This window comes from Numida meleagris, chromosome 6, assembly GCF_002078875.1.
Source record: "Numida meleagris isolate 19003 breed g44 Domestic line chromosome 6, NumMel1.0, whole genome shotgun sequence".
In the NCBI taxonomy this organism is placed as follows: domain Eukaryota; kingdom Metazoa; phylum Chordata; class Aves; order Galliformes; family Numididae; genus Numida; species Numida meleagris.
Window position 1 is genome coordinate 17,207,471 of NC_034414.1, and position 20,513 is coordinate 17,227,983.

Here is a 20,513-nt window from a genome sequence, read left to right on the forward strand (position 1 = left end):
GTGGGGGGCTGCCAGGGCTTTGTTGCACCCCGTCCCCACCGGGACGTGCCACCCCGGGAAGCACCGACCCCGGGGAGCCCCGGGAGAGGGGTGATAGGGGGACATGTTCCTGTGGGGTCACGTTCCTCAGGGATCTCTCCGGGGGGTTCCCCTCCCCGTGCTCACTCTCGTCCCTCCTTCCCTCCCCTCCCCCCCCAGCACCTCGCTGCTTGGTGGCAGCAGGGCATGCCGGCCTCAGCGGGGAGCTGAACTCCGGCCTCCTCCTGCCTGCCTGCGAGCCCGGCCCCCTTCGCCATGGCTGACACACTGGAGTTCAACGAGATCTACCAGGAGGTGAAGGGATCCATGGTGAGCGGCAGCCCAGTGCTGGGGGCAGCCATCTGGGGTGCACTGAGGTGCTGCCCGATGCCAGAAGCACTCACCCCATCTCATGGGCTGGAGGCACATGGGGCCGTACGGCTCTGAGGCCTGGTCTCAGCTGTACGCCCAGGGGTGCAGTGCGGCCCCCCCATCCCTGCAGCTCTTTCACTGACTTGTCCTGGCAGAGCGTGTTTTGCTGAGCTCAACTGGAAATGGGAGCTGAGGCGCCTTGTTTCCAGAGCTGAAGCATTTTGGAGCATCAACAGGGGCTTTTAGTAGCATCCTGTTGCGGAGCTAGCGAGGCTGTGGTTGGGAACGTGTCCAGGGGAAGGGATGCCAGCTGCAAGCGTTCACCCTTTTATGCAGTAGCTACTGCTGGGCAGCCGGGTGCTGTAAATCAGCCTGTTCCGGTGCTGGGGGTGGGCAGTGTGGTGCTGCAGTGATGTTGAAGATTTCTGGGTCACACTGGCATTTGGGAGATTGTTCCTAAATGCCTGATAGAGCTTTGGTACCGAGGCTGCTGGCAACTCTCTTGGGCTGCCTGAATCCCAAAGGAGGGTGGTAAGGAGTGCATAGAGAACAGAAACTGTTGGGTGGTTGGGGAGGTCACGTTGTGTCCCCTGGGAGAACTTAGCAGCTGTCTGTGCTGTGTGGAAGTTCCCACCCTTGGGCTGCTCCCCTCCATGTGTGTGGGACGAGCTGCCTGTACCTCACACCTACCTCCCACCAGAATGATGGCCGGCTGCGGCTGAGCCGCCAGGGCGTCATCTTCAAGAACAGCAAGACGGGGAAGGTGGACAACATCCAGGCCTCGGAGTTGGCAGAGGGGGTGTGGCGGCGTGTGGCACTCGGTCACGGCCTCAAGCTTCTCACCAAGAACGGCCATGTCTACAAATACGATGGTTTCCGGGAATCGGTGAGTCCCTGCTGTCTCTGACTGATGCCTGAGCCATGCCAACCATCCTTTTTTCTGCTAGCTTGTGCCGCAGTCTCTTTGCTTGCCCTGTATCAGGCTGTTCTGCCTGTGGGATCTGCCAGACCTCATGAAGCTGATCTCCTTCTCTTTAACAACAGCTGACGCCTGTTTTTCATTTCTCTTGTACCATGGGCAATGTCCCAGTTACGGGGTCTGGGCCGTATCAATACGTACGTGGCAGCTTCTGATGAGCATTCTCTGTTTTTCTGCTCCTTCCCACCCATCACAGGAGTTTGATAAGCTCTCAGATTTCTTCAAGGCACACTATCGCCTGGAGCTGGCGGAGAAGGACCTGTGTGTGAAGGGTTGGAACTGGGGTACAGTGAGGTTTGGAGGTGAGTTGTGGTGAGGCAGGAACAGGCCAGTGACACTGCTGCTGGGGCAAGGGAATCTGTGCTGTGTGTAGGCCAAGGTGGTGGGGCTGGGTGGGAATCTGGTGGCTGGGTCAGTGTTCTCATCCCACCAGCTGCTGGCAGCTTTAGATGCTTCTCTGGGAAACTGCCCACTTTTTAGTGGTGGTTTTGGGTACAACATGGATGTTGGTCATCTCAGGAAAGCAGGAGATACTTGCAGGCAGCACAGCATATTCGGGGGGGTGTTTTGTAGAGAGAGGATGCCTAGCATAGAAGAGAAGCCTGCAAGGGAGCTGTGAGCATCTAGTAGAGCTTGCCATTTCCTGAGGGAGCCAGAAGAGCTGGTGGATGCTCCTCCCTGGTCTGAGAGAGAAGGGGAATAAACAGTCCCCTCTTTTTTGTTTTTGATCACTATAATTCTCTGGAACTACAGCTGGGAGGAGAAAGCCTCGAGATTTGTGTGGAAAACATCGAAATGAAGATAGGGAGAGAGGGGAGGCACTGCTGGGTTTTGAGAGAGGAATGATGCTGCTGCTGGAGCTGGCATCTGGGATGGGACTCACCTTGGGTCTGCCCAGCAGGGTGGACCTTAGGTTCTTATCCCTCCCCACCTCCTGTAGGGCAGCTTCTCTCCTTTGACATCGGGGAGCAGCCGGTGTTTGAGATCCCCCTCAGCAATGTCTCCCAGTGCACGACAGGCAAGAACGAGGTGACGCTGGAGTTCCACCAGAACGATGACGCTGAGGTCTCGCTCATGGAGGTTCGCTTCTATGTGCCCCCTACTCAGGAGGATGGTGTCGACCCTGTGGAGGTGAGTGAGATGCAGGGGGATTAACTGGGTGCCCTCACCTAGTGCCTGACCACAGCATCCTCTCCTTGCAGGCCTTTGCTCAGAATGTCCTCTCCAAGGCGGACGTGATCCAGGCGACTGGTGATGCCATCTGCATCTTCCGGGAGCTGCAGTGTTTGACGCCTCGTGGGCGATACGACATCCGCATCTACCCCACCTTCCTGCACCTCCACGGCAAGACCTTTGATTACAAGATCCCCTATACAACTGTGCTGCGCCTCTTCCTGCTCCCACACAAGGACCAACGGCAGATGTTTTTCGTGGTGAGGAGGGGGTGAGGGGTCCTCCCTCCCTCCCTCAGGGAATTGTTTTGAGGGATTTCAGATCCTCACCTCCTCTTCTCCTTTCAGATTAGCCTGGATCCCCCGATAAAGCAGGGCCAGACCCGCTACCACTTCCTTATCTTGCTTTTCTCCAAGGATGAAGACATCTCACTGACCCTCAACATGAATGAGTGAGTTCTTCTCCTGCCAGGCAACTTCCTTGATCCCCTCCCTGGATCTGGGGGCTTTGGGGAGAGCTGGGAGTCTCCTTGGTCCTTGTTCTTATTGTTATCCTCTCTTTTTGCCACACAGGGAAGAGGTGGAGAAACGCTTTGAGGGGCGACTCACCAAGAACATGTCGGGCTCCCTCTATGAGATGGTCAGCCGGGTTATGAAGGCACTAGTGAATCGCAAGATCACTGTGCCTGGCAACTTCCAGGGGTGAGGCATGCTGTTGTTTCTGGCTGGGCAAGGGAATGTGGGACCTTCCAACGCTAAAGGGTGTGCATGGAGGTAGGGGGAGATGCAAAGTGGGCCTCGTCTTCCCTAGGACAGGAGGTTCTTCTTGTTTTTGTTGTCTCGGGCCAGCTGCTTGAGATCCCCTCCTGACTTGGACAACAGGACCAACATCTCTTTTTTCTCTCATTTGTGTAGTCAGGATGAAGGGGTTTTGCAAGAATTTTACCTTGTGCAAGGGGAGCAGTTGGTGGGCTTATCCAGGCTGCTATCTCACTGTGGGGATGTGCAGAGGGAAGGTGTTTGCTCCCTGCTGGTGTAACATGGCAGTGTTTGCCCTCACAGACACTCTGGAGCCCAGTGCATCACCTGCTCCTACAAGGCCAGCTCAGGACTTCTCTACCCACTGGAGCGTGGTTTCATCTATGTTCACAAGCCACCGGTGCACATCCGCTTTGATGAGATCTCCTTTGTCAACTTTGCCCGTGGGACCACCACCACCCGCTCCTTTGACTTTGAGATCGAGACCAAGCAGGGCACACAGTACACTTTCAGCAGCATAGAGAGGTGAGCATGGAGCGAGCTCTTGCTGTAACGCTGGGCTGTTCTCTGTCTTGCCATGCAGCCCCCTTGCCCCCGTGTCCTCCATGTTGGTCACACATGGTGGATCCTTACTGATGTAACGAGGTGATTGTCCTGCTCATTGTGTTGAGCACGCACAGTGGGTGCCCGCAAGCTGAATCCCACCTGTCCCTGATCATCCCATCTCTCCTGTAGGGAGGAATACGGGAAGCTCTTTGATTTCGTCAATGCCAAGAAGCTGAACATCAAGAACCGAGGCCTCAAGGAGGTACCTACTGCACAGGGCCGGTTCTCTGTGCCCTGCTGGATTTACTGGCCTGCAGGCTGGGGTGGGAAGAGGACTGGGGCCTTTTTCTTCTCTCCAAAATTTTGCTGCTTTTTTTTTTCCTTTTACTTTTTTTACCTTTCTTTTCTTTCCTTACCCTTGTAGAGGAAAAAGGTCCGTGCGATACCCCTTCCTCTTTCTCCTCTTCCTCCTCCTGGTGCAGGTTTCCTCTGCATGGCTGTGTTGGTCTCTGACTAAACCCAGTAACTGCAGCATGATTTGCAAGAAGGCCTGCACCTAACTCAGATAACACCTTTGGGGAACCTTTCTTGCCCCTTCTCTGCATCCCTGATGGGGAGACAGAGAGACAAATGGGACACAGCGTGTTTCCCAGCTTGGCCATGCATGCGTATTGTTTCCAGAGGTGGATTGTATGCAGATGTGGGGTGCATGGAGAGCAGCTCTCACTCTGTCCCTCCTGCAGGGTATGAAGCAGAGCTATGACGAATATGCCGACTCTGATGAGGACCAGCATGATGCCTACCTGGAGAGGATGAAGGAGGAGGGCAAGATCCGGGAAGAGAACGCCAATGATAGCAGCGATGGGTCTGGGGAGGAGACAGGTGCGTGCTGAGGCTGTGTGTGAGCCTCTACTGCCTGGGGGGCTGCCTGGTGTGCTCAGGCCACTTCCTCCTCTGGTTGAATCCTGCTGTGTTCATGTGCTGTCCATCTTCACCTCACACTCTGTCCTTCCAGATGAGTCATTCAACCCTGGGGAAGAGGATGATGACGTGGCTGAAGAGTGAGTAGGGGCTGGACAGGAGTCTAGCTATGGGCAGCTGTTGGGAGATGCCTTTTGTGGGCACTGTGTGGGGTGGGATGGGGCTGTGAGAATGCTGAGGAATGCGTCTGATGCAGACAGTTGTGAATGGCCTTGTAAGTGGGTGCACTTCTGGTCTGTCTCTCTCGAGTTCTCTTGAGAACTGCAGTCTGAACAAGTGCTCACGGCCATCGTGTGTGCTGATGGGACTCAGGTTCAGCCCAAGAGTAGGGGTGGATCTTGGTTCAGCTGTGAGGCGTTGCAAATGCCTAAAGTTTACGGGAACTCAAAACGATCAGCCATGTTCGTGGAAGGAGAGTCCCCTGAGGGCTGTTAAGTGCGAACAGAGCGGCTTCAGCTCAGGAAGTCTCCGAACTGCTGGAGGATGGGAGAGTTCAGGGGAAAGTCTTGCTGTGTGCTTGTCACTGCTGTGACTCCCTTACCTCCTGCTTCATCTTGCTGGAGTTGGGACCTTGAGCTTTCCCTGAAATCAGGTCTCTCCACCCAGGTTTGACAGCAATGCCTCGGCTAGCTCCTCCAGTGGGGATGGTGACAGCGACCGAGGTGAGAAGAAGCCAGCCAAGAAGGCCAAGATTGTCAAAGACCGCAAGCCCCGCAAGAAGCAGGTGGAGGTGAGAAGTTGCTGCTGGTAGAGTTGTGGAGATCAGGACTCGCTGCCCTTGGAACATGGATTGCTGCTCCCTTTTTTGGAGCAACACCAGGAGACATCCAGGTCACAGCACCACATCAACTGAGCTGCTTCCTGTTAGCCTTCTGCTATGGTCTGATCCGATCCCACCACCTCACTGTGCTTTGCCCTGTGTGGGTTGTCCAAGCCTGGCTCCTCTGCTTCCTGCAGGTTTTTTTTTTCATCCTGCAGATGAGTCTAGATTGAAACTCTTCTAAAGGATATAGTGGTGTCTGAGCCTGGCAGTACCTTCTGATCGTAGGAGGACTTGCCTCCTACAGGTCCTCCACGTCCTCTCCGCCTACCCTGTGGGTGTTTTCATTTTTCTGTGGCTGTGACCTGACAACCCGTCTCCCTGATTAAGTAGCTGAGTTACTGGTGGGATACAGGAGGCATCGTCTTGGGGTAACCCTAAGTCTTTAGGGAGTGGTGTATTTCAAGTCTTGGTTCTTTCCACTCCCTGTCTGACAGAGCAAGAAAGGCAAAGACCCCAACGCACCCAAGAGACCCATGTCGGCTTACATGCTCTGGCTAAATGCCAACCGTGAGAAGATCAAGTCAGACCATCCTGGTATCAGCATCACAGACTTGTCCAAGAAGGCTGGGGAGCTCTGGAAAGCCATGTCTAAGGAGAAGAAAGAGGTGGGTTGCTCTGCCAGCGGGGATTGCTGAGCCAGGTTTAGGAAGGGAAGGTGGACGTCAGAAGGCCTGGAATGCTCTTGCTTGGTCTCAGGATCCTGCTGCTCCATAAACAGATCAGGAGGGGAGAGTGGAAGTGGGGAGGTGACATCTCTGAGCTGGTGAACTGGTGCGTTAGCATGGTCTCCAAGGTGGTCAGGGACATGGGTGGAGATAGCGTTGGACTCTGGTGGTGCAGAGGCTGATGATGGAGGATGGTGCAAGAACAAAGCCCCGCTAACCTGCTTTTGCTGCAGGAATGGGATCGGAAGGCAGAAGATGCCAGGAGGGACTATGAGAAGGCCATGAAGGAGTACAGCGTGGGCAACAAGTCAGAGAGCTCCAAGATGTGAGTGCGCTGAGCAGACAAGAGGGAGGTGTCAGGGCTTCACTCCTCTCGAATCTGTCTGTCCTCCAGCTGTTGTAGTGGCTGGGCCTCTCCAAGGCTGGGGGGTTGTGGGATGGGACCAGTGGGCTGTCAGCAAGGTAATCCTTCTGTCTCTTCCACCCTCCCAACACATGCTCAGGGAGAGGTCTAAAAAGAAGAAGAAGAAGCAGGAGAAGCAGATGAAGGGGAAAGTGGAGAAGAAGGGCGCTGCCTCCAAGTCTTCGTCCTCCACCAAGTCTTCTGCCAAGAATATGAGTGAGAACTTCAAGAGCAAGGAATTTGTCTCCAGTGACGAGAGCTCCTCTGGAGAGAGCAAGAAGGAGGTAGTAGGCCTCTTTGGTGGTGGGCTTGGGTGGGTCTCATTTTACCTCATCCCTGCAGGCGTGTGTTCCTCTTGATAGTATGTACATCCAGTCTTGTAGCAGAGGACTGGGCTTGGTCTTTGCAGTAGGCACAGGAGCAGGTGAATGCGAACTGCTCTGCTTCTACTGTCCTGACTTTCCTTTTCTACCCATAGGACTCAGAGGATGAGAGAGGTGCCAGCCCGGCCCAAAGCTCAGAGGATTCCGCGTCTGGCTCAGATTAGTGCTGTCCCCGCTGGCTCCAGGCTGGTTCCCAGATCAGCGTGAGGACCGGCTGGGCCGGCCCGTGGGAGGGGCCTGGCTCTTGGGCTCTGGCTGGGTCTGAACCCACCTGGCAACCCTTTCTCCTACCCCTGCTGCCAGGTGAGGGGAGGCAGGCACCGGAGTGGGGCAGGAGGGGCGCCCAGCCTCCCTGCCTCAGCCCTTTCCCCTCAGTGCCTGGCTACAGCGCGAGGCCTCGTGGAGGGGAGGCCCCGGAGGAGCCTCAGTCCCACCTCTGCCCTGTTTCTCATCAATTTATTTTTTTTAAATACTCGGGTTTGTTTCGGTCTCTTTTTTCTTTTTGTATTTTGGGTCCGTTCACATGGCAACTCGGATTGAATAAAAAACACCCGCGGTGGGAGTGAGTGTGGGTGCGGAGGCAGGGGGTGGGCTGGGCTCCCCTTCCCCAGGGGCAGATGGTGCTGGGATGCCTTCCTCCCGGCACCGCCTTTGCCTCCTTGAAGCACAGCCAGGGGCTGAGCTCACTCGCAGCCCATCCATTAGCAGCCTGAGCCCCTCTTGCGGCCTCCATAATCCTGTTACAGCTCCATCAGCCTCCTAATGGAGGCCCGGCGGTCGATCCTGATGCCGTGCGGATGTTCTCTGCTCCCCGGAGAGCTGCACCGTGGCTGGGGGTGTCAGATGGTGGTGGGCAGGCGGCCCCAATCCTCATTCCATCAGCGTTCCCGCTTGACCCCGGCGTGGCGGCCTGGCTACGAGTCAACCGCTGCAGGGGAACGGGCTCCGGGGAGACGGGGCGAGGCCTGGCTGCCCGCTCCAGTCTTAGGGCCGCACGTAGGTCAGCGCCGGTGTTTGTGGGGGCGCCGCAGGCCGGGGGTCCCCTCTAGCAACCTCTCAGTGGCACATAGGGACGCGCAGCCCCCAGCTCTATGGTAGGTGGAGGTGCCACGCGGCGCCGCTCTAGTTCGCCGCTCTCGCTGGTCGGCGGAGGCGGTGGCTCGGCCACGTGGGGTGGGCGCGGCCCACGGGGGGGCGCGGTCGGTGGGGAGGGGGGCGAGGCCAGCGCTCATGAATATGCAGCAGCGGCGGCGGGTGAGCGCGGGTAGGGCGCGGGGTCACGGCGAGAGCGCTTCGCGGGGTACGGTACCGGAGCGGGAGGGGGCGGGGCGCCGCGCCTGGGTGGGGTGTTCCGAGCACGCGGGTAGCGGTGGGGCTTAGGGTCCTTGAGGCGGCCGAGGCCGTTGTGCCCGCCGGGCCGAAGCTTGGGCTCCGGCGGGCACAACGGACGCCTCGGCCTTCCCGCGGCCCCTCCTCGTAAATCGAGCGGGGGGTCTGTTGCCATGGCAGCGCGCCTAGGCCCGCCCGACCACTCGAGCGGGGGCTGCGTTACCGTGGCAACGCGCGCAGGCCCCAGAGGATGGGAGGGGGGAGGGGGCACCCCTCTCTCCCTTCCCCCTTCCAGCCCCATTCCACCCCCCCCCCCCCCCCCCCCCCCCCCCCCCCCCCCCCCCCCCCCCCCCCCCCCCCCCCCCTTCCCTTCGCCTCGTCACCGAGCGGGGCCTCGTCAGCATCCCGGGGCTGCCAAGGGGTTGGGAAACAGCTTCGGCGGGGGGAGAAGGGGGCGGGGTGGGGGGGGCGATGGCTTCCAGATGTGCCCCCTCCGGTGCTGTTCGACCGGGGCGGGGAGTCCAGAGGGAGAGGAGGCCGAAGAGCGGGGTGGGGCGAAGAGGGGACCCCGCGCCGCGTGTGGGAAGGAGGGAGCGGGGAGGAGGCGAGGGGAAGGCAGGGCAGGGCCGCGAGGAGGAGGAGGAGGAGGAGGAGGCACGAGCGAGTTTTTCCTGTCCCCGCAGCGCCAGTGAGTCACGGGAGCCGTGCGGCCACGCCAAACCGGGCCTGGGGATCGCGGCCCGCGCCCCTCCAGCCCCCGTCCCGGCCATGAGGCGGCTGCGGGGCAGGTGAGGGGGGGCCGACCCTTTAGGGCCCGATGGGGCTGGGGATCGGGGCCTGGGAGCAGGCTGCTGCTGGCAGACGGGGCGGCGAAGGCTGACGTGGTGTGTGGAGGACTTCCGTGAGGGAACGGGCAGCTGGCGGTGGGGGCTGGCTCAGGTGCTGGACGCGGGGTAGGTGCGGGTGAACGAGGGGCTGGCACGGCCTTTTGGGAGGCTCACAGCACGCGGAAGCCAGCCCAGGTGAACAGGGCTGGGGTGCACGTGTTTACTGAGGTGTGCAAGGGACCGGCACAGGGTGCGCTGTGCCTAGGTGCTGCCGGCGGGCTGGGGTAGTGTACAAAGGGTGGTACAGCTGAACGCAGGCTTGGTGGTGAGGTAGTGGGTTGGCACGGTGTGAGCGAGTGGGAAGCCAGCACCGTAATATCGGTGTACAGGTGCAGCAGAGACTGGGGGCATGAGGGTGAATGGGGCAGTGGGTCCCAGTGGACAGGGTGGACAAATGCCTTGCCATGACGGTTCTCCCCTCTCTCTTCCACAGGGGCTGACTGCACACTGAATCTGCTGAACATCAGCTTCAGCTTCACCATGGCCTCCCAGCCCCAGTCCCTGCACCCCCCATTGCCCTGTGCATCTGGGGGGGCCGGACTGGCGGCTGGCAGCCCTGAGAAAGGTGAGAGTCCCCCAGACCCATTCATATGTGTTTTTACCCCAGAGTGAGACGTCTGCAGGGAATGTTGCGTTTCTCCAACTCCCCGTATTTCTCCTCGTCTCTCTCCCACAGGCAGTCCTCGCCCCAAGCCTCCTGTCCGGCCCAAGCCCCGTGTGCTGCCCAAGCCGGCCGTGCCTGCCAAGCCCTGCCTGCCTCACCCCCAGCCAGCGCCACGACACTCTCGCCCTGAGCTGCCCTCAGCAGAGAAGATAAACCGCCTGGCAGGACCCCAGCCCTACAGTGGGGGCGGCTCTGGGGTAGCCCTCAGACGCCCCTCTTTCACCATCAAGTCACCTGAGACCCCCAATGGGAAGGGGCTCCCATCCCCACCAGTTTTGACTCCAGAAGACTCGTGTTCGACCCTCACTGATGAGGCGCCCCTGGCCCCGCCAACACCTTCCCGCAAAGGCCCGGCTCCCTTTAAGGTGACGCCAGTGCCTGTGGCAACCAAGCTGGAGCGATTTCCAGGCACCACCGTGGAGGAGATTCTGGCCAAAATGGACAGCAAGGAGGGTCCAGGAAGCCCTGACCGGGCCCGCCTCTCTCCCTTTTGCTCCGATTCTTCCTCTCGCTTTGGCTCCAAGACCTTCACCGCCTTCCGGAGACGCCCTAGTGGGGAGGCAGATGGAGACTCCCCTGGTGAAGCCCGCCAGCTGCCCCAGCAGGCTGAAGGAGAGCTGGGGACAGGGGGTGACAGATGCCCAATGGTTGAGATGAGGTGAGGGGCAGAGGATCGGTCCCAGGGACAGGGAACCCTGGGGAAAGGGTCAGTGGACAGTTCCAGGGATGGAAATAAATGGAGCTGGAAGGGACCTGAGGTCTGGTTGCCAGCGCAAAGCTGCTGTTCCTCCTAACCAACAGTGCCTTGAGCTGCCTTCGTGGGAAGGCTTGGTCACCCGCGACAGCTCTGGTGGTTTATTAAAACCACAGGGACGGGCTGGCCCAGCTGAGGAACTGCCTCCACGCTTGCAGCCGTCTGGGACTGGAACCTTGCCAGGCAGCACTCCGCTGCCCAAGCAGGGAATAACGGGGGGTTACTGCCCCTGGGAAATGTTCCCCCTTTTCCCCACTGTATTTTTTTCCTGCTACTCCGTGCCAGAGCAGAGAGGCCTCAGATCTGTGGGACTCCTGGCTGCAGGATGGGCTGGTGGAGAGCCAGCACTTGGCTGTGCTCCCTAAATCTGGGCACCTCTGGGAGCAGGGCAGGGGCTATTTTAAACCAGAGTGTGAGAAACTTGCACTCCAAAGGATGAAAAACTTTCCAGAAAGGGGTTGTAGCTGATTTGCCTTTGCAATCCAAACCTACCTGATAATTCAGTGCATGTTCTGAGTGCCCCTTGCAGAGAGTTAAGGGCTGGTTGTGGTTCACCGGATCCTCCTTGTCCACATCCTTCTGTGGCCAGAGCCGGATGGTTTGGGGTTGGGAGTTGTGCTTGTGGGATGAAGAGCGGGGTGCACACCATGTTTACCCTCCTGCCTGTTTTTCTCCGACAGCAGCTCCTCCCCAGCCGGCCCAAGCTGTGCCGGGGACCCCTGTGGACTCTGGAGGCCACCATCTCCCCCTGACGTGAGTTCTCGCCGCACCTTCCTGTGCCGCGGCTGCTCCGCTCCTGGGCTCTCTCCTTCGGGGCTCTCCTGTCTCCTCCGGGGCTCCCTCTCTGCGGGGTGCGTGTCTCTCCTTTCTCCTTCGGGTGCCAACTGCTCTGGGGAAGGCGGGTGACCCCAGCTCCCTCACAGGGTGCCCAAATGCTGGGCTGGGCTCTTGGAACAAGAAGCGAGTTCCAGCCCTGGTGCCAAGGTGGGGACAGGGAGCAGCCATGAGTCACCAGCTGAGATTTGGTGACCGGGCAGGTATGTGGTAGGCGGGCCCATTTGGGCTCCCTGCCATGCCCCCTCCCCATGCTCTGGAGTGATGACAGGGACACCAAAGGTGGCAGGACTGCTGGGGAGAATTAACCCTTAGCAGCCCTAGTCAGGGCTTGGCCCACCATTGTCTGAATGATGCTGGTGTGTCTTGAGGGTGCCCGGGCCCACGCGGGGAAGATTGGGATGGTGGTATTTTTACTTCTTCTTGTTTCAGTTCTTCCTCTCTATGTCTGTCTTTGCGCGTTGATGGTGGGTGGGCACCAGTAGGGCTGCTGAGGCAGAGCAGTGGAGCTCTGGGCTCTGCTTGGCCCTGCCCTGCAGGGCACGCAGCTGGAATGGGAACTTCTGGGAGCTGCTGAGGCTGAGTCACACAGGAAGCAGCTCTGGTGCTAGCAGGATGTGTGGGCACCTCTTGCCCCGGGGTTTAGGGGAGATGGGTCTGGGGGCTATGGCTGTCACCGTACATTGGAGTTGTGCTGGCAGAGAGGGGCTGAGAGCTGTGGCTGGGTGACTCCTGGGAGGTTCCCCTTGAGTGACTTGGCTCCCCTCCCTGTTCTTCCTGCAGCTCTCCTCTCTCCAGCTTGGACCCCCTGGCTCCCCAAGACCCCCTGCTTGCCCACCCCCAGGAGCTCCTTTCCAGTTTGCCGAGCCTTCTGCCTCAGCCCCCGGTTCCCCCGATGCCCCCCCAGAGCTGCTGGCCCCCGGCTCCCCGACACTGGCCCCCAAATCCCCCGAATCTCCAGCTCAGCCTCCGACTGAGGAGCTCTTGGCCACCTCCATCCAGGCTCCAGGTGCTCCCTCATCTGTGGCTGAGCCCTGGCTCGGTGCCTCCCGCTCCCCGGGCTCCCCACACACCCCCAGCGAGGGATCCCCCACTCCTGCCAGCCCCTCCATGCTGGGCACACCCCAGCTGTCCCCTAGAGCCACCTGCCCCCCCGGCTCTCCCGAGTCTGCCACCGAGCCCTCGCCTCCCCCGAGCCCGCCCCCTGAGCTCCCTGCTAGAGCTTCTCGCCCTCCAGGCTCCCCTGGGGGTCCTGATGACTCCCCTGTATCCCCTCAGCCTCCTGAAGGTCACGATTTCAGCCTTCCTCCCCCAGACAGAGACTCAGGGCTGCGGCGCTCATCAGAGGGGGTGCTGCGCCCCCCTCCCAGTGAAGGGCAGGGTATGGGGTTACTGGGGGGCTCGCTGAGTGCCCTGCCCCAGCCTGGGGACCCACCAGCAGAACACTTGCTGAGCAGCGGGTCCAGCTGGAGCCTTTCCCAGTCCTTCGAGTGGACGTTCCCCACACGGGGGGCAAGGGGGCTGCTGTCCCCACCCAGATCCCCCATCCAGGAGGCAGCTGACTCAGGGCTGTCCGAAGAGGACGAGTCGGACAGGGAGGGTCCAGCCATTGGATCCCATGGGAACAGTGGGGACACAGATGGGCCTGGCCTTGCAGTGACTGGCATCTGGGGAGCGGAGGGGGCTCCATGCCCGGGGGGTCCTGTCACCCAGCAAGAGGCTGAGGGCTCGGAAGAGGAGGAGGAAGGAGAGGCAGAGCTAGACAACACCGAGCTCCACATAGTGGAGCCCAGCTTGGACCCGACTGAGCCTGAGCCCCCTGTCAAGACTGCCCCACCAGATCCAGCCTCCACTGAAGCTGACACCTCCTGGGAGCCAGCAGGCGACTCTCCTGCAAGCCTGCAGGGCCTTGGTGGGCCAGGACAGGATGAAGGCTCCTCAAAGGGCCCTGATGCCCACACTGACCCACGCTGGCTGACTGAGCTGCTGGCATCGCCTAGGGCCCACGCATCAGGACGTGAGCCTCCGAAGGCTGAGGAGCAGGAGGTGAGGGAGTGCCGGGCTCTGTGGCGCCAAGGGTTAACGGCACGTTGCGTGCAGTGATGCGGTTGCACTCCTTTCGGTTGCACTCCTTTCGGTGCAGCTGAGCCGTCTAACGAGTTGGGTGGAGGCTGAGCAGGAGCATGCGGCGCCTGCGGGGAGAACTGGGGTGGGGCTGGGAGCCGCGTGCGCACTGGAGAGCCATGGCTGGCGAGTCAGGGACCATGGCCATCCTCCAGAGGCTGCTGGCCAACCTGGAGCTGTGGGATGAGCTGGGGAGGGCTCGAAGCGCTATGGGGTGGGAAAGGCCCTGGGCAGGCACAGTGGCTGTGAGTACAGGCAGCTCACGAGGCTGGGAGGTGAGCAGTAGGACGTGGCCTGCCTTTGGAGAGGAGTATCATTGGATATCCCCTGACCCTCTTCAGACTATCCTCTGCAGTGTTTCTCTAACCCTGTCTCCTCTCTTCTGACTCTCTTCCTCCAGGACCTGCTTGGCTGGTCACGGAAGGACCTGTGCAGTGAATTTGGCATTGGGAGATCTCACCAGGCTGGTGCTTTCGACTGGAGCCATAAGTCTGTGGCCAAACAGGGGGACTGGCCTAGTGAGACGGAGCAGGATCAAAAGTTCAGGACCAAATCAAGCAGGAACAACGGTTGTGGCATCAGTGATATGCACCAGCAGGATAGAGCCTTTGGTGCTGCTGAGAGGGACTGGAGCAGCAATTACAAAGGGACAGAGCTGATGGGGGATACGAGGCTTGGCAGCAGTGACTGGCCAAAATCTCATGGTGTGGGGGAAAGCTGCCTGCAGGATCAAGACTTCAGCAAACCCACATGGGGCACTGGGTATGGCTTGGACAGTGCAGGCAGCAGAGAGGAGGTCAGCTCCGGGAAGGCTGAATGGAGCAGTCCCTACCGTGTGGGACATGGCCAGCAGCAGGACAAGGAGCTGAGCTCCAGGCAGCCCGGGTGGGCTGGCAAGTATGGTTCTGGGGACCTGGAGACCCACGGTGGGGATGTTGCACCTGTGTGGTCTAGTGAGTATGGGACCAGAGATGCAGACATCAAGGACAGGGAGGTCACCCCGGACTGGGCCAGTAAATACGGTAGCAGGGATGCTGAGGCCAAGGACAAGGATTTTACTCTAGGTTGGGCTGGCAGATCCAGCACTGGGGATGCTGGGACCCCGGACAAGGAGTTTTGCCCCAGAAGGTCGGCCTGGGACAGCAAATACAGTACCAGAGACATGGAGAACCAGGACAGGGAGTTCAGCCCCAGCAGACCAGCCTGGTCTGGTGAATACAGCACCCAAGACATGGAGAGCCAAGACAGGGAGTTCAGCCCCAGCAGACTGGCTGAGGCCAGCGAATACAGCAGCAGGGACATGGAGATCCAGGACAGGGAGTTCAGCCCCAGCAGGCCAGCCTGTGCTGATGAACACAGCACCAGTGATACGGAGACCCAAGACAGGGAATGCAGACCCACCTGGCACAGTGAGTACAGCACCAGGGACATGGAGAGCCAGGACAGGGAGTTCAGCCCCAGCAGACCAGCCTGTGCCGATGAATACAGCACCAGGGATATGGAGACCCAGGACAGGGAGTTCAGTCCCAGCAGACCAGGTGAAGCCAGTGAGTACAGCGCCAGAGATGTGGAGACCCAAGACAGGGAGCTCAAATCCAACAGACCAGCCTGGGATGATGAATACAGCACCAAGAACATGGAGAGCCAGGACAGGGAGTTTGGCCCCAGCAGGTCAGTCTGGGCCAGTGATTATAACTCTATGAACACCAAAAAGGGAGAGTTTAGTTCTGGCAGGCTTAGCTGGGCTGGCGAATGCAGCATTGGCCAGACCGAACTGGCTAATGCTTTTGGTGTCAGAAAAGATGAGTTGCCTGGCTTCTGTGCGTCCAGTCACCCAGCCCAGGAGTCCAGCTGGGGCAGCAGTGACCAGCAGGAGAGTGGTACCAGGGACTGGGCTGAAGACCTGCGCCTTGGAGGAGCTGAACACCACAATCAGTTTGGCATCATTGGGACAGAGCGGGCATCAGATCCCTCCAGCACTGCAGCGTCAGCAGACAGCCTGATGTCCTGGGCAAACAAAATGAGGTCTGAGGTCCCACAGGAGCCCCAGCAGCCCCTGGGAGACTGGCACAGCGATCTCTCCTTCAGCACCTCAGGTATTACTGGTAAAGCTGATGAGGGTGAACCAGGCCAAATGGCCTGGGATGAGGGCCTGGCAGCTGTGGGCAGCTCTGCCCAGCCCCAGCAGGCCAAGGTGGAGGAGCCAGGCTGGAGCCAGGACCTGGAGGAAGCCGGCTGGAGCGAGGAGCTGCGTGAGGCTGAGGCCAGGCGCCAAGAGTGGGCCAGTGCCTTTGGGGCCCGCTGTGCAGCCAGGAGCCAGGACTTCAGCGCTGGGGAGCAGAGCCTGGGAGGCGACGGCGGTTTGGTGGACAGGTGAGGAAAGTATGGGTGGTGGGGATGGAGTCTGGGAGGTGCTGGTGTTCCCTTGGCCTCCTGAGAAATTGGCAGAATGAGCCCCATGTTCTTATCATCCCCTTAAGATGTGGGGAACCCCAAACCCTGATTTCAGCCGTACTTGAACTGGGGATTTCCAAAATGATAAATTCCCGCAAGCTGCCAGAATGTAAGGATGCCAGGAGGAAAGAGGCAAAACTCCCGCTAGCCTGGAGAAGGCCCCAGCCTAGTTCGCATGTTGTGGGGTGATTTCCTGCCAGCCTTAAGGGAAACTTCCCAAAAGTGCCACCCCCTTGGTATGGATCTCACTTGGCCTTTGGCAGTTGACATCCCAAAGGAGAGGGAATGTCCCAGACACCTGGGTTTTGTCTTTGACTCACCCACATTCACAGGAACAGTATTTGGCCCTCCCTGTGCCTTATTTTCCCCTGGGGGCTGACAGAGGGAAATTGGGAAAGATTTGGGGCAGGGGAAGGGCTTGATTTTGCTGGAGCGGGAAGAACTGTGGGTGTCCTCTTGTCTTCCCCACCAGAAGCCCTGAGGACACCCGTCTCTCGGACTCCAGCCCACCACTGGGTGATGATGCTCTGGCTGAGCCTGCAGCTGCTGAGACCCCATGGGACGAGTCAGGTGCCCCGCTGCCGAGAACAGACCCCATGGAGCAGCAGGACCTGCCTGAACTGGCTGCTGCCCCTCTGCCACCAGAGGCTGCTGGTGAGACCCTAGAAACAGAGAGTCAAGAGGCCTCTTTGGACCACCCAGATGGGAAGAGACCAGTGAGCTGGGAGGAAAAGCAGCTCTCTGCGAGTGCCTCGCAGCCTGAAGGACTTCTGGACCTCTCCGGGCAGGATTTCACTTTTCTCGAGGTGAGTGGGGTAGAGGAAGCTTCTGACCCCCACTTACAGCCCTGAGGGAGCCCAGTGGTTGGGGGTGCGGAGACAGGCTGCAGATGCAAGGCCACCCTATACCATAGGAAGGCAGCCACCATGAGGGATCCATAGAAGACAGTGGGATGGGTGGGCGATTGAAGTTGGGATGCTGGAACTCCCCTGTTCTGGGCACTGAGCTGTCCCCTGGGCTTTACAGGACACGGAGGTTCTGGACAGTACCATGTACCGCAGCAAGGCCAACCTGGGCCGCAAACGGAGGCACCGGGCACCTGCTCTCCGCCCCGGGGCCACTTCAGAGGGGGACAGCTGGATCTTCCAGGACTCCACAGGTGCGAGCCTGCGGGACAGTGACAACTGTAGGATAGTAGGGTGGGGTGGGGTGCTCTTAGAGATGTCTCATAGTGATGCTGTCCCCCACAGATCCCCGTCCAGCCCGCGCAGCAGCATCCTCCGATGAGGAGGCAGCAGAAGAACCCAAGAGCCGGCGGGTGCGAGCGTCTCCGTCGGGCAAGGGTGTCAAGGTCCCGCTCTTTCCCGGCCTTACCACGTCTGCCCTCAAGGTAGGGCCTGCTGGGACTCCAGGCAAGCAGATGGAAGGGACGTGATTTCTAAAGGGTGGGGAGGAACAGGCAGCTTGAAGGACAGTCAAAGAAGGAGAGGGAGAGGATGCACTGGAAGGATTTGAGGATGGTGGGGGAGTGAGAGCACTGTGTGCCCATCTGATTTTACCTCCCAGGCCAAGCTGAGGGGGCGAAACCGCTCTGCCGAAGAAGGGGCTTCGCCAGTGGACAGCAAGGCAACCCCCACAAAGGATCCCCATGTGCAGCGCTCCAAGTCCTGCAAGATCCCTGGCCTGAGTGGGAAACCCCTGGCACTGCCTCCTAAGCCAGAGAAGTCTTCAGGGTGAGTGCTGGGGTCAAGGGACGATGCTCGGTGGATAAGCCAAGGTATCTGTAAGGTGTTGGTGTGGGACTACGGATGCGCTGGGGACATTGGGGTGCTTGTAGATTGCGAAGGAGTGGGCAAAATGGAGGTCTCAGGGGCACTGCAAACAGTGACACAGTGTTGGTGGGGTGGTTGGAAGTACTGTTGGCTGTGCTCAAGTCCTACGGCTGCTGGCTCTGGGGAACCCAGTGCTCTGGGTTGGTATTTCTGGTGCTGGCAGTTGGCCGAAGGCTGGGCCAGACCTTGGGGCTGGAGCTGGGAGCTGGAAGTGAGGCTTACTGGGACCAGCATTCCCAAGCCCTGTTGCCTGGGAGAGCTGGGCTGCTCCACCCTAAACAGTGCTTGGGCCGAAGCCCTTAAAGCCACAGCTGACTCAGCCGCAGCCTGGTTCCCTTCCCATTCTCCTTGTCTGTCTTGGGCTAGATGATCCTTCTGGGGAGTGCAGTTCTCTCCAGGAGGACTGTCTTGGCTTGATCTGAGCCCCCAGAGCTTGGGGAGAACCCCTTGGGGCAATGGGTGTGTTTTTGGGGGCTCTGGCACCGTGGTGCCAGCGCCTGTTCGGATCTGCCCAGGTCGGACGGCTCCCCACCCCACTGGCTGCAAGCGCTGAAGCTGAAAAAGAAGAAATCGTGAGCTGATCCCATGGGGTGAGTGCCAGCAGGGTGATGCTGCAGGAACAGCTGGGATGAGGGCTGGAAGGGATGTTCCTCCAGCTCTGGGTCACCTCCAGGGCTGGCGCTTCCTCCCTGGCCCTTGCCATACCTTCTCCTTTCCCATGTCTCTTTCAGGCTCGCTCTCCTGCCAGCATGTCCCCAGGAGGCTGGTGGCTGGCATCCCCAGGATCAGGCTCCCTCTTCCCTCTAGCAGGACACACACACACATCTATGCACTTTGTATGATGCTCGCAGGGTTCCCTCCCCACTCCCGTCCCTCCCCACTCCTATTTCCCCAAAGTTTCTCTTCCTCTGCGTCCTCCTTCTTCCACATGTCCCCTGGGGGCTGGAGGTGGTCAGCAAGGCCCCTCCCTTCCCCAACCTCCCCCTGCTCTCCTATCACCCTCCAGACAAAGAGCAGCAGGTCATTATTTTGGTGCCACTTGACAGGACAATAAAACTTCATTGGTTGGTTTGGCGGGGTCTTGGTTCTTCTGTAAGATCCTTGATTCTCAGTCCCCCTGCCCCCCGAAGGGGTTGTCCCTATGGAACATTGGGGGACCTGGTGTAGGGACTGCCACCAGGAGGAGCTCTCTGCCCTCTGTCTGCAGCTGGAATATGGGTAGCTTGCAATTTCGTGTATGGGATGCCTGGTGCCACCCTCACCTTGCCTCCTGTCCCCATGTCCCTGCTGCCTGCCTGGGGAACAGAAATGCAGTGGGAGTGCAAAACTCCTGCACATGGAGACTGCGCATGGGGCCAACATGGATGTGTTCATGCACAGCAGTTGCTGCCCCCTTGCAGGGACCCACACACCCATCCTGCTGGTGATGCATACCCACTCATCCCTGCCTCCTGTGCTCTCCCTTTATCCAAATTGTGCCCCACAGCCCTCCTAGCTTTTCCCTGTCCACCTCCCTAATGTGGCAGGAGCTGGTGCTGGATGTTGTAGTTACTCTGAGGAGGAGTGGGGACAGCTCCCGGCCCCAAACCTTCCCGGCAAGATGAGCAGCCCCAGGTCAGCCTGCGCTGGACTCCACCCAACCTCAGAGCTGAGCTAGCGGAGCCCATGATCTGCTGTAGGGCTGGGATTTCTTTCCTTTCTTCCTGACACAATCCAGGCAGCATCACCCACCAAATGCTGGCTGCCCCTGCAGTCCTTCCCAAAGATCCCTTCAGCACCTGGCTGTGTCCCAAGCCCTTTCCCTGCCCTGTGATGGGAACTCCAAGCTGTTTATTCTCAGCCAAGCCTAGCGGAAAGAGGGGGAGACAGATGGAAAGATGGAACCAAGGACTTGTTTCTTCCCTGGTAGGATATGAGTAACTCCAGCTGACTTCAGAGGAAGTCACCAAATCCCACGTTGAGGTGGTTAAGCTCTGCCCTTCTTGGCACGGGGAGTTGGGGCACTGTGGGCGTGCATCCCCTTGTGCCATGCATGCAGGAGGCTTTGGGACGAGCACGACCCACATTGCACGGGGACAGTGCCCCAACCAGAGCCAGAGGGACAGCTCTGGGTACCCGCAGTGCGCCTGGGAAGGCGCCGAGCTGTTAGCTGATCTGAGATCTCCTGATGAGCCTTATCAGGGTGGTGGGGCTGGCGGATGCTTCACCCCCCACTGAAGCTACAGAGGAATCTCAGCCTCTTATCTCTGACTGCGTCCAGTGGCTGCTGCAACCCCCTGAGCCTCCCTGTGCCGCATTCCTGCTGTCTCACAGCATGGCAGAGCACAGTGGGGGCAGCACTCACCCCCCACCCTTGTCCCCAGCTGCTTTTGGGGCAGGCATTGCCGTCAGCAGTCTGGAAAGGGTTACCTGTTCCCTGCTACCCACAGGAGCCAAAAATAGCGAGGATCGTTATTAATAGTGATCCTCACTCCCCGGGCTGGAACATCTCCCTTTGTAGCAATTTCTGGCAATACCAAGGGTCTAATTAGCAT

At 59.4% G+C, this 20,513-nt stretch overlaps 2 protein-coding genes across 6 annotated transcripts; both read left to right on the forward strand.

Moving 5' to 3' along the window:
- SSRP1 (structure specific recognition protein 1) lies at positions 12-7,573 on the forward strand. Its single transcript, XM_021402216.1, has 16 exons — positions 12-348; positions 1,091-1,276; positions 1,566-1,671; positions 2,310-2,500; positions 2,572-2,802; positions 2,890-2,993; positions 3,115-3,243; positions 3,604-3,825; positions 4,036-4,108; positions 4,590-4,728; positions 4,862-4,907; positions 5,434-5,557; positions 6,085-6,255; positions 6,549-6,640; positions 6,819-7,002; positions 7,197-7,573. Exons 1-16 carry the CDS (start codon positions 295-297, stop codon positions 7,263-7,265), a joined length of 2,121 nt encoding a protein of 706 aa, XP_021257891.1. The 5' UTR covers positions 12-294; the 3' UTR covers positions 7,266-7,573.
- TNKS1BP1 (tankyrase 1 binding protein 1) lies at positions 7,790-19,050 on the forward strand. 5 transcript variants are annotated; one of them, XM_021402212.1, is made up of 13 exons: positions 7,790-8,401; positions 9,114-9,218; positions 9,751-9,882; positions 9,994-10,639; positions 11,416-11,488; positions 12,353-13,615; positions 14,094-16,066; positions 16,620-16,953; positions 17,174-17,306; positions 17,398-17,537; positions 17,714-17,880; positions 18,495-18,569; positions 18,711-19,050. In XM_021402212.1, exons 3-12 carry the CDS (start codon positions 9,798-9,800, stop codon positions 18,553-18,555), a joined length of 4,875 nt encoding a protein of 1,624 aa, XP_021257887.1. In that variant the 5' UTR covers positions 7,790-8,401; positions 9,114-9,218; positions 9,751-9,797; the 3' UTR covers positions 18,556-18,569; positions 18,711-19,050. The 5 variants fall into 5 exon arrangements, with proteins under 5 accessions (XP_021257887.1, XP_021257886.1, XP_021257890.1 ...); XM_021402211.1 differs by having other exon boundaries at positions 7,790-8,365; XM_021402215.1 differs by having other exon boundaries at positions 7,790-8,365; positions 11,419-11,488.

Excerpts from the sequence above, each read along its gene's own strand:
- SSRP1 (XM_021402216.1), top strand. The coding sequence starts at position 295 with ATGGCTGACACACTGGAGTTCAACGAGATCTACCAGGAGGTGAAGGGA. Across the intron at positions 4,109-4,589 it reads AGAACCGAGGCCTCAAGGAG|GGTATGAAGCAGAGCTATGA; the intron begins GTACCTACTGCA and ends TCCCTCCTGCAG. Across the intron at positions 6,641-6,818 it reads AAGTCAGAGAGCTCCAAGAT|GGAGAGGTCTAAAAAGAAGA; the intron begins GTGAGTGCGCTG and ends ACACATGCTCAG.
- TNKS1BP1 (XM_021402212.1), top strand. The coding sequence starts at position 9,798 with ATGGCCTCCCAGCCCCAGTCCCTGCACCCCCCATTGCCCTGTGCATCT. Across the intron at positions 9,883-9,993 it reads GGCTGGCAGCCCTGAGAAAG|GCAGTCCTCGCCCCAAGCCT; the intron begins GTGAGAGTCCCC and ends TCTCTCCCACAG. Across the intron at positions 17,538-17,713 it reads TTACCACGTCTGCCCTCAAG|GCCAAGCTGAGGGGGCGAAA; the intron begins GTAGGGCCTGCT and ends TTTACCTCCCAG.